Source organism: Manis javanica, chromosome 11 (assembly GCF_040802235.1).
Source record: "Manis javanica isolate MJ-LG chromosome 11, MJ_LKY, whole genome shotgun sequence".
NCBI lineage: Eukaryota > Metazoa > Chordata > Mammalia > Pholidota > Manidae > Manis > Manis javanica.
The window spans coordinates 85493128-85505209 of record NC_133166.1 but is presented as its reverse complement, the minus strand read 5'-3'; the positions used below and the strand labels follow the sequence as shown (position 1 = coordinate 85505209).

Here is a 12082-nt window from a genome sequence, read left to right as displayed (position 1 = left end):
GCATTCACTCCATTTATATTTAGGCTGATTATCAGTAGATATGTACTTATTGCCATTGTAGGCTTTAGATTCGTGTTTACCAAAGGTTCAAGGGAAGTTTCTTTACTATCTAACAGTCTGACTTAACTCTCTTATCACACTATTTCGAACACAGTCTAATGAATCTTTTTTGTATTTTCTCCCTTATTTTTCTTTCTTCTCACTCTTTTTATATTAGGTGTCCTATTCTGTATTCTTTGGTACCTCTTGACTGCCTTTGTGGGTAGTTGATTTAATTTTGCATTTGCTTAGTAATTAATTGGTGTACTTCCTTTACTGTGGTTTTATTTTCTCTAGTGACAGCTGTTTAATCTTGGGAGCACTTCCATCTATAGCAGTCCCTTTGAAATACGCTATAGAGACAGTTAGTGGAGGTAATTCCCTCAACTTTTCTTATGTGGTAATTGTTTAATCCCTGCCTCAAATCTAAATGATAATTTTTCCAGGTAGAGTATCCTTGGTTCAAGGCCCTTCTGTTTCATTACATTAAATATATCATGCCACTCCCTTCTGGCCTGTAAGGTTTCTGCTGAGAAGTCTGATGATAGATTGTTGAACTCTCCTTTGTAGGTGATCTTTTTTCTCTCTCTGGCTGCTTTTAATACTCTGTCCTTGTCCTTGATCTCTGCCATTTAATTATTATATGTCTTGATGTTATCTTCCTTGGGTTCCTTGTGTTGGGAGATTTCTGCATGTCCATGACCTGAGAGACTATTTCCTTCCCCATACTGGGGAATTTTTCAGCAATTATTTTCTCAAGGAGATTTTCTATACTGTTTTCTCTCTCTTGCTCTTGTGGTACCCCTATAATACAAATATTCCATTTGGATTGGTTGTACAGCTCTATTATTATTCTTCCCTTCCTAGAGATCCTTTTTTCTCTGTGCCTCAGCTTCTTGGTTTTCCTAATTTCTATTTTTCCATTTATTGTCTCCTCTACCTCATCTAATCTGCTTTTAAATCCCTGTTCGTTTCATTTTATATACTGTATTTTTCAAAGTTTCTTTCACTTTCTTGAGGTTGTCCCTGAGATCTTGAATATTTTTCTGTAGCTCTGTGAGCATGTTTATGATTTTTATTTTGAAATCTTTATTAAGAACAGTTCTTTCAGTTTCATTTAGCCCACTTTCTGGTGTTTGTGGGATTTTTGTTTGTACAAAATTCTTTTGCTGTTTCATATTTCCAATATTACTATGGAATAATAACTTTCTGTAGGTGGCACCCTCTAGTGCCCAGAAGCTCTATTCTCTGGAGTTGCCCAGCACCTGGAACAATGGCATGATTCATAGGTGCACAGCATGCATGCCTGCAGAGAAGAAGGTTCTCTTTCCTGCTTCCCGGCTGCAGTGTCTGCCTCCACTGCCAGGTCCAGTGGGCTGAGCATTCAGGGAGGAGCCTCTGCATTATGCCCTTGTAGCTGCTGTAGGCAGAGCCACCCTACCCTGGCCTGGCACAATGGTGGGGGCAGCAGGTATGTGGACCAGTTCCTGCTGACAGGAAGGAGCAACAGGCCTTGGCACTACATTGCCAGGCAGGGAAATGGAGCGTCTGAAGCTCCTGAAAGTTCCCAACCTGCTGGGCTGAATGTGCCAGGATGATTTTGTCCACCTGTCCTTTCTCCTGAGCAGCAAGCTCTGTGTAATCCTTGCCCCATTAGTAAGCCTCTCGCTATTGGGAAGTCTTTCAAAGTGCCCACCTTTCTTTCATCCCAGAGTGGCCCCATTGTGGATGCCTGTTCTCCGCAAGTGGCTGGAATCTCAGTCTCTTCGAGTATTCTGCCTGTCTTTGCTTTCCAACCCCACATCTCTAGAGCACTGTGTGATGTGGGTTCATGCTCCTGGATCAGATCTCTGGGGGATGGGGAGGCGGTATTTAGCAGACATGGGCTTCTATTCCCTCCCCACTCTGTTTTTCTTCTTTCCAGCTGTGAGCTGGGATTGGGGGAGGGCTTGGGCCCTGCCAGATTGCAGCATTGCTACTTTACCCTTTTCCGTAAGGTCTCTTCTTTTCTTGAGATGTAGGCAGTCTGTTGTAGTCTTTGGGTCGCTCTTTCAGGATTAGGTGTATTTGTGTATTTTTGTGTTATATGCGGTTTTGGAAGGAGGTTCCTGCCTCATTTCTCATGCCACCATCTTTTTCACCCTCAGCCCTGTATAACCATTTTTAAAAAGGCAACTTCTTTCAGATAGCAGCTAATGGAGAGGAAAGGCAAAATGATGCAACATGATTGGTAGTCATTAAAATCAACACTCTCCTTTTATTATTATAATTTTATGCATTTGAATAAATGACTTTTATGTGTACAAACATGAAAAAAGAAAGCTTGCCTATATTAAATTATCCTTAGAAGAAAATTTGATTCAAAAAGCATTAGCCGTTTGTAGTTACTTTGGACTTTCAGTGCTTAGAAATGTTTTTGTTATACTGATTTGGAATGTTAACTAGATTTGACTTGCAGATTCTTTTAAGAATGTATTCTGTCATTGTCACACCAATTTTTACTAACACTTAGCAGTGTAACCTGAAGATCTAGTGGCAAGATCAAGGAAGAATAAGGGGAGGGGCTTCTCAGCTAGGAGCTGAATGTAAGCAGCAGTTCACACACACTTCATAGTGCATTGACCACCAGTCTGGATTCTGATTGGAAAACTGGAAAATAAACATTCAAGCCCACGTAGGCTCAGACTATGGCAGACTTAAAAATAACTATTCTCTAAAATAGTCTTATATTGTTCCAGAGTCCAACACTCAGGGTACATGCAGTAGGTTTGATGGGTGTGAACCATTATGAAATATATGATTCTCACCACAACCCTCTTTGGAGCAAACCAAAGGGCAACCTGGAATGTTAGGGGTCCAGCATCAGGAGTCTTCCTGTGGTGACATAAAAGGATATGACCCAAAGCCAGCTCCAGAGATGCCCTGGAGTTATTTATAAATGGTGAACCTTTCTCTCCATCCTGAGCCCCTCATCTAGTTGGCCTGAATCTAAGTAGTGAGTCTCCCAGCTGATGTGTGACTCATGTCATTTCCATTTGTCAGTCAATGGAAACCAGAACCCCAATGTCTCTCTCTCCAGGACTCTCCCTGGGGAAGCTATTAGGGAGAAGGCAGCTTTGCCAGCTATGTCAGAGCAGCTGGTCTAACTGGCATGAGCCGGGGTATCTGCTTATACTCAGGGCTTGTCATGAAGAGAGGGCCCTGGAAAGGTGCTCAAGGTTTGCTCGTGTTCCTACAATTGGCTACTAAGAAAGCTGCAAGTAAACCAATGAACATGTTCAAACACAAACAGGTGAAAAGACATGGAACTTCCCCATTTTAATTGGGTCTGGGTTCACCCCCAGCCCATTGGGCTCAACATCATGTAGGGGAAAGCTCATCACATTTAGGGGCAGAAAAGTTGGAATCCTATCTCAACCTGATCTGAATTACATAAACTTCAAATTTTCAATACTGTCTCTGACACTATATTTCTTCATCTGTAAAATGGAAACCAACCCATGGGTTCTTGCTCTGCCTAACCCATGGGCAACAGAGGGTACTTTGTAGACAACAAAGAAAACATCAGGTAATATTCTTTTTACTCTCAAATGTTTGTTTCTAGTCACGGACCTCTTTCCCAAGTTCCAAGCTCACATGTCCAATTGTCAAGTCCATAGGTTTTACCAAATGGCTCACAGGTGTAGTGTGATAACCACTCAGCCCTCTGGGCAGCCAGGTGGTGCCTGGCATGGCCAGAGATATTGGCTAGCTGCACCCAGCAGCAGAAGCCGCCTACAGTGTGCTAAACACTACTTTATATGAAAGTTTCAACTAATTATCTACCTGGCCCTCAAACTGATTTTATCAAAGAGTACTAGATGCTCTTTCTTCAAAAGCTGGTTCCTCCGGGCATCCCTTTTCTGTCAGTGATGATATGGGTATGTAGGCTTAATGCACAGGCACCATCTTACACATTTCTCTCCACCTCTCCCCTTCCCCATTAAACATCCTCTTAACCACCATTTTTCTTTTCCTTTTTGCATCTTGACATCTCATAGAACCAGACTTCAACCTAAGACCACTTATGGGACCTTAAATAACTTTCTTCACTAGCTTGATGCTTGGTGTCCTATGAAATGAGAATATGGAAGTGGTAGGTCAGTTGTGAGGATTAACTAAGATGGTGTTTGCCAAATGCATGGCACACGCTGAGTTCTACCTTCCAGCTAAGCTGGATGCCTCAGTGATGTCTAATACTTCCTAGCCTTTTCCCAATCCTACATTCACATTTTCAACTCCTTTCTCCCCTTTGACTGACTCTCCTCTCCCTCCTTCCCCTACCTGCCTGTCTAGCTCATATGCCTCCTTCACGGACCATCCTTCACGTTCTACTTGGCTTTGGCATTCAGGAGTTAGGACTACTTTCTTTGAACTGTAAATGATGCTTGCACTTTATTTTTACAACCCATGAGGCTTTTCTTTGCAACTACTTTTTATTGCAACTACTGTGCACAATTTTTTCTGCTTATTTCTTCTCATATACTTCCATGTTTATCTTCCTTACACATACCATTTAATTAATAAATAGTTTTTAATTTACTGAAAGAAGTGACCCATCAATCAATTAATCAGTGACCGTGCCTGGATCTGTCAGAAGCCGATGCAAAGTGATTTGGAAGTGATGGAACAATTTAAACAGATGAGACACCAAAGACACTTCACATTTTGTGTGCTGATTTTTTAATGAACATCTTATAACCTTACAAAATAACTGGCTGTAGCTGTTTTAAGTTACAATACAGTAGATCAACTCCTTTCACTGTGTTCCAAAGCAAGCCATCCCCTTGGGGCGCTGACTGACGCACTCAATAGTGATCTCACATGATAGAGGGGGTGAGTGCCAAGCCTATGCCTCCTAACGGGTGGAAGGGAAGGAGAGAATCAAGAACAGCTCTCTACTTTCACGTACAAGTTCGCCTACTGTCCATGTTCCTCACTGTTCTCGTACCTCTTTGGTTGGGGGCTGTCACACTAATCATATTCAGCTAGCCCCGGGCAATCTGAGCACCAGCGCCCCTAGTTACTAGGAAAACAGGAAACAGAGAAGTTATTTCGAACAGACAGACAGAGGGGCCTTTCGGAGAGGCCCTCTGCAACCCCATGTGTAGGTAAGAGCAGCAAAATGCACGTAGAATGAGGGTGAGTTGGTTCCACTGGGGATCCGTGACCATGGTGTCTCAGGCCTTCAGCTTTAATAGTGATCTAGAAGCTTAAGACATTAGGCTCCAGGGGCAAGGGCTGGAAGAACCTGCCATCTGGGAATGCTCGGAGCTGACTGCTGCTTGGTAGCCTTCAGCCTGAGGGGTTTCCCACCTGCCACAGGAACTAGTCCCCTTGCCTTCCCCGGGCAGTGGTGGATTACACATGTTGCCACTGGAGAATACAATATTTTTAAATGAAGTTTGAAAAGAGAAATGTTCTGTTACTCCTGTGGAGGAGGTCCCACTGGCCTGAACCATAGGCTGCACATGCTTAACGTGGGGAGCTGTGGTCTTCCTGAGCTGGGCAATGCCCAGGATAACTATTCGGTTGCCTCAGCCTCAGAAAAAGCAGGAATGCCCTACACAGAACTGAACTACTTCCAAGAATTTGGACACTCTCCCCACAAAATAATTTACAATTTTCTTCAAAAAAATGGACAATCTGAATGTTTTCACTATCCCTTCCATATTGAGACCTATCAGAATCCCAGGTAGAAATACTCATTCATTTCTTGGGGCCACTCCATGTGAATTCAGGCAATGAACAGCATGGCTAGGAATAGAGAGGACAAGTGTTTTGTGGATGAGCAAATTCTGCTCTTCCCTTTCCCCAATGACTTTGCCACCCTCATTTCATATCTCCACAGATTAGCATGTCTATATCCCCTTCTTTTCATTCTATTCCAGAATATTGTTCTTTCCTACATGAAGTCTGTCTCATGATAATGGTGGGTAGTACTTCCTCTTCCTATTTGCAGAGCCATTGTTTCTGTGTTGATGGAAAGAGTAGAAAACTTGTGGTCAGGGCCAAAGAACAGATGGCCCAGAGAGACCAAGGCTGCACTCTAACGCCTGCCTGTTTTTTGTTTCCAATGGAGAAGAAGCTTTGAGGTAGGCCAGCCTCCCAGTCCTTCCCGAGATGATCAACCAGGGTGTTCTCTCTTTCCTCAAGGCCCAATTTTTTAACCAACAAACAGCTGTCATAGACCACGTGCAAAAAGAGCGAGCCTGGGACGTAACGACAGGCAGGTTAATGTGGTCATTTCACACACAGTCCATCTATTGAACAAGAAAGGAAGACAACAAAATGGACTGTAAATTGTTGAAATTCTTCTCTCTCCCCACAGAGTGTCACCCTTGCTCCACGTGTTTCCATAGCTTGCACAAATGGAAATCTCTGGGTCACAGATTTTATACATGACACTCAAGTAGAATTTGCTATAGATTCTGCATTGATCCGAAGATGATCCCCTCTGGCCGGCCTGAAACAAGGCTGAGACTCCTTGACTCCCTTCATCCTCATCCTTTTTCCCTGGGCTCTGATTGAGCCTTGACCTCTCCCATCTCTACGCTCTCCCTTGGTCCCTCCATCCCTGCCTGTCCTTCCATCTCCTCCCACCTTTCCCCTATGCCATTTTCCTTAACATTTTTCCCCCAGAAATTCAACAGTTGGTCACACGTGTGTGAATGATGGCTAAGCTATAGAACTCAGAATGAGTGAGACCACACAGGCCAAGTATGAGGCATGTGTGAGTTCCTACAATCCTGATGATCCGAGAATGGGCCCTCATACAAACTTGTTGACGGGCTGGTGAAAGCCACACTTGGAAAGGCATATATGGAGGTATGGAAAATCCTGGGTCTCACCAACTCAGCTAAGAGTTCTGACAATTGAAAATGAGTTAATGTATTTTATATATTTTTTTGGATGGATACTCAAGAGCCATAGTCTAGAACTCCTGGGCCCATCACCAATGGTTCCTTCCACCCAACTTCCCATGCTCCTCATCTCCTTTGCCTGGGTCCAGCTCCCGGCTCATAAAAACACGATTAGCTGACATGTTAGCATCAAGAACTCCATCTCATCTCTCTCTCCTCCGCTTCCCTCCCAACCTGCCGATCCCCATCATTAGAAAGATGGCAGAGTCTATATTTCTGTCCTCAAACTCTCAGCATTCATTTTGGATGTGAACTTCACAGCAGCATGTGTGGAACAATGTATAATTTTTAGCTTAGTAGACAGCAAAAAATATAATATATATAATATATTTATATAATTATGTTTAAATACTTATAAAGAATTAATAACTAACCTCATTATTATGAAGGGAGACTACACAAAAGAGAGGGAGAGAGCCAGTTTGGAGCAGGCGAGCCCTGAAAAATGGCAATCCATTAAAAATGGGTATTAACAAAGTGTCCCTGGCAACTTCTGCTCTAATATTTTGGTATTGGTTTACGAGTCAGGTGGGGCTGAACGACTGGCAGGTTGAAGAGTGGGGAGGCAAGAGTTGAGAATGGGGTTGGACAGGATATAAATGGGGTGAGGGTCCTGGTACAGCTGTCAAATTTCTCCTTCCACTTTTGGTCAACTGCCTCTGAAGAAACTTTTGCCTATGATTCTTTCCTATTTGGGCTACTTGATGCAATAGTTGGCACCTACAAGATTCTTCGTATTCTTCTTCCTTCCTTCATTATAGGACCTTCCTTCTTCATTCAACTTTTGCTTTTGTGGAGGCTTTTCTTTCTTACTGCCTCCATGGCAGTGGAAGGAGGGGCTTGAACCCACAGTTACTGATTTTCTTCAGCTTTGGGGTCTAGACAGGTGCATTCATCCAGATCACAGTCAGCAGCAAATGGAATGACCTAGGGCAGAAATAAAAAAGAAGTTGAAATAAACCATTTTTGTGCCAAGGTTCCTATTTTTCAACCAGCTTTTGCTTTTCTCATTTGGTCCCAGAGGAAGTGGGGGATTAAATGTTAATATGGCAGAATTGAAATTAACACTCAGTTCTTTTACTTACACACCATGTATCCTTAGACATGGTAATCCTTTCTTGCTTCACTTTCTTTTTATATCAAGTGGGGGGACCACAGTAACCACCACAGAGGGTGTTCTGTGGTTTAAATAAGAGAATGGATATAAAACACATTTCCTGGCACCTATAACACCTGTACTACTGCTTCTGATAGTATCACTAATTTCTAAATCTACTGCTAGTAATGTTTCTGTTGCTATTATCATCTTCACAAAATCCCTGTTAAGTAGGTAAGATGAATGTTAGCATTTTCTTCTTACAGGGAAGGCCAGGAGAGATTGGGTGACTTAACTCATGGTCATGACACTATCTGGGAAACCAAGGATCTAAACCTACCTCTATCATTCCTACTTCTTGGTGTTGGAGCCATAGGAGTATCTTGCCATTTTCATAAGCAGGAGGATTTTGGCTTTCTTGAACCCAGGATATACTTTGGTGAAACAGTGTATCCCTCTACTCATTGTCTGTGGCTAGATTGCCTTCCTACTATGTAATTACCCCTCCTCCATGTCACAATCGTCCAGCAAAAGTTGTTCTTTTCCTGCTCACACTGCTAGCTATGGATAAACATACTTTTTGAGTTCATAATCAGCTTCAGAGAGAACTGGACATTTGGGAGACATGATGTAAAAGTGGCAAAGATTGTACCCTTTGGGTACAGACAATCAAGTGAGATAAACATACAGAGGTAGATCATTTGATTGTCCAGGTACACTGAAGGGATGGGCTTGGTGGTTGAGCAAGTGATCTGTAGAATGGGTAGTGTTATTTGGCAAAATTTCCCAGCATATTTTTACACATAAAGTAAAATGCAATTTGAGGGTCAACAGGCAAAAAGGTGCCTTTTCAATCCTGATTCTTGTGCATGCTGGCCATGGGCTCTGAACTCCATGAAGGACAAACCCTAGATTTCTTAAGTGTGAGATGGAGATGGGAGAGAATTGCTTGTTTCCTTCTGAAGTGGTTATACCTTCCTGTATACAGATAGGATCCTTGATCAGTTACTTTCTGCAGGTGAGAACAGGAAGTAATTGGCATGGTTTCTGATCTATAATCCCAGCTCTTGATCCATTTCTCTTGGATTGGAATTCATTAGTTTTTAGAATGAGAGAGGGCCAAATTGAACAGTGATCCAAGGAGCCCCTGAGCACTCTGCATTACAAGCGTTAATTCACGTAAGTGGTAAGAACAGTGCCTGGAACGTAGTAAGTGATCAGTAAATATTAGTCGTTAGGAGATGTATTTGTATCTGTGTAGAGATGATCACATAAGTGTGACTTTGTTGTACAGACACACACAAGGAAAGAAATACTATCTCTTGCATATTTCTGATCATCAGTTTGGCCCACTAGCACCAAATACCTTTGGTGCACTTGGTTTTTTATCCGTATTATTGCAAAATTTCAGCTTATTCAATTTTACAGGCTGAGTTTCAGCATATCTGAACATATTTAATAGAGCCTAGAGCAATAGGGATAAAGACACTGAGCAAAGGACTACCGCTTAGGGTATATGGTCCAGGGGTGATTCAGGTAACTTGTGGTGGCCACTGAATGTACACCTGCAATATGCTTCAATACACTGTACAGGATTATTAATTTGACTATGAAGATTAGTAATCACTGGATATCACCTTATTGTTCATCTTGCCTCCCCAAGGAGTGGAGGCCAGAATTTCCTGCCTATAGAAATGTTTCCTGGTCAGCGACAAGCAGGTATGAGTTTCTGAGTAGCAAAAGCCATGGCTTCTCTGAAAGAGTTCCAGGTCTGACTATTAGAGAGCTAGTGTTTTCCTAAGAATTCATCCTAAAATTACTACCCTTAATCTTGGCACTGCAGAAGCATGTTTGTGCATTATAATTCCCTCTTCTTGACTGTAGAATAAAAGCCAGTTATGATACACATGAAGGAGAGCCAGGCAAAGCACCTGCCTTGGTTCCTGGAGCCGCTCCCTGCCTGCTGCTCCTGGGTGCCCCACTTACCTTCTTGGAGGACAGTGTGGAAGAGCAGCAGTCACCCCCATCGTAATGGCAGTAGGCCCGGTTGTTGATAGTATCACACCAACCATCTGCTTGGAAAGGCTGGTAAAGAGTAGGGGGTCAGTGTCCATGTACAGGTTCCCTAGGCTTCCGCCTGCTCACCCCCACCCCCAGCATAACACATGGAACTCAGCAGATATTATGGGGAGTTCCCAGGGACTGGACACAAAACTGACCTAACTCAAGTTAAATGTGTCAAGATAAGACCATCAGACCTAAGAAATAATCAGATTTCACCTGTAACACCTACTTGTGGCCTTCTCTAGGCTCCAGAATGGTTCCTTTAAACTCCTTAATCAACTATTTTGCTTTCTTATAATAGTAGGTCTTTATGTCATATAGGTTACAAAATATTTTCACACATTTACCTCTGATGATCATCAGAAAAAGCCTGTGCATCAGGCAAGAATGGCTTTAAAAGTCCTGTTTTACCAGTGGGGCAATGGAGATGCATGGAGATGACAAAAATTGCCCTGGGTCACACAGCAAAGGTCAAGCAGAACTCGGGATTAGAAGTCATATATCTTGACATTCTGTTGTTTCTCAGATATTAAGGATCGTGAGCTCCACCCCTTCTCCTCATACTTAGAGACGCTTGTAGTCCTGAGGCGCTATGAAGACTGACATAATGTCTGTCTAGAGTGCAGTGGTCCTAGGGTTTGAGACACCAGTGCTGAAGCAGAAATAGGCCCACACATATGGCTACTTCATGCCCAGCAGCTAGACACAGGGCTAGAGCAGAGAAAGCCAAACTGTTTCCATTCACTCCTGTTACTTTGCAAGTAATAAGAACCAAAATGGGAAAGGGGCCCAGGCCAAACCAGAGTTAATGGAATGTTTCACCCCATAAGAGAATGTATGATAAGAACAGCAACAGGCGGTTTAAAAACAGCTCAGCCCAATGAACTGTTTCTTTAGAACTGCTCTGGGAAGGAAACAGTGCTCCACAGCATCCTGGAGGGCACGCCAGCCAGCCCGCCTACTCAGTCGCACTGGCTGCTCCCGGTCCTATAACTGCGAAGCCTCAGGAACTGTCTTGTGGCCACAAGACAGTAGACTCCTGAGTTTGGAGGCCACCTTCCAGTTTACATGTTCGAATCTCTTTCTCTCTCCACCCACCCTCTTTAAATGTCAAATAGAAGGACTGTTCCCTATTTCATGGCGCTTTGATGAGATAGATCCCTAAACTAAAAAATGGCCATTAAGTCATTTTTAGTAATTAAGTTACATCAGAACGAGCTCATCCAAGTTATTACTTCAATGTTTTGATTTATTCTATGGGGTCCTGAGGTCATTTGAACATCATTGCAGATGTATACCAGTTTGCCAATCACTGAAAAGCTACTGCTTGTGGGGTGGAACTCAACAGCTGTCGCACAGCTGCACAGCGATGTCAGTTGAGAGCAGGAAGTGAAAATGAATTCTGTTTTCAACACGGCCTCACTAGGGTAAAAGACAAAGATTCCGAGATGAGCATTTGTCTTTAACACTGGAGCCAGTTACTCTGGCTCTGGAAAACTTGGAATAAGTATATAATCAGGACTTGGGTCCACCATTGCAGCCCAGCAATAGGAATCAAACTATAACTTGCTGTATCCTAACACCTGTAAATGCTCTTGGGTTCTTCTGGGAGGACTGATACATCTACTGAGATTCCCCAGGAATTTTGTTTCCTATTTGAGTGTTTGAAGTATATTTTCATCATCTAACACTACATCTGCTACTTTTCCTCCAACCCTGACTGACTCATTGGCAAAACTTAATGTGTTCCTTCTTTCTTTTTGATACAACTATCTGTAAAAATTCAAAGAGCACCCAAAATACTTTCCCTACATTTAAAAGTATGGTCTTCAGTATGGAGGATTAAAGGGAGATCTAAATAACTTCCTGTTCATAAGAACAACTTATCCATTTGAGTGGATTAATAAGGGATCCTGGGGAA

At 42.8% G+C, this 12082-nt stretch overlaps 1 protein-coding gene across 1 annotated transcript in view; it reads right to left on the bottom strand.

The window, feature by feature from the left end:
* Positions 1-4744: 4744 nt before the first annotated feature.
* Positions 4745-12082, bottom strand: part of PAPPA2 (pappalysin 2) — a 281412-nt gene continuing 274074 nt past the window's right edge. The window contains exons 22-23 of the mRNA XM_037022528.2: positions 10084-10182; positions 4745-7928 (exon numbers count right to left, since the gene is read on the bottom strand). Of these exons, the coding sequence (XP_036878423.2) occupies positions 7854-7928; positions 10084-10182 (174 nt within the window). The 3' untranslated portion in view covers positions 4745-7853. The remainder of the gene's footprint in view (positions 7929-10083; positions 10183-12082) is intronic.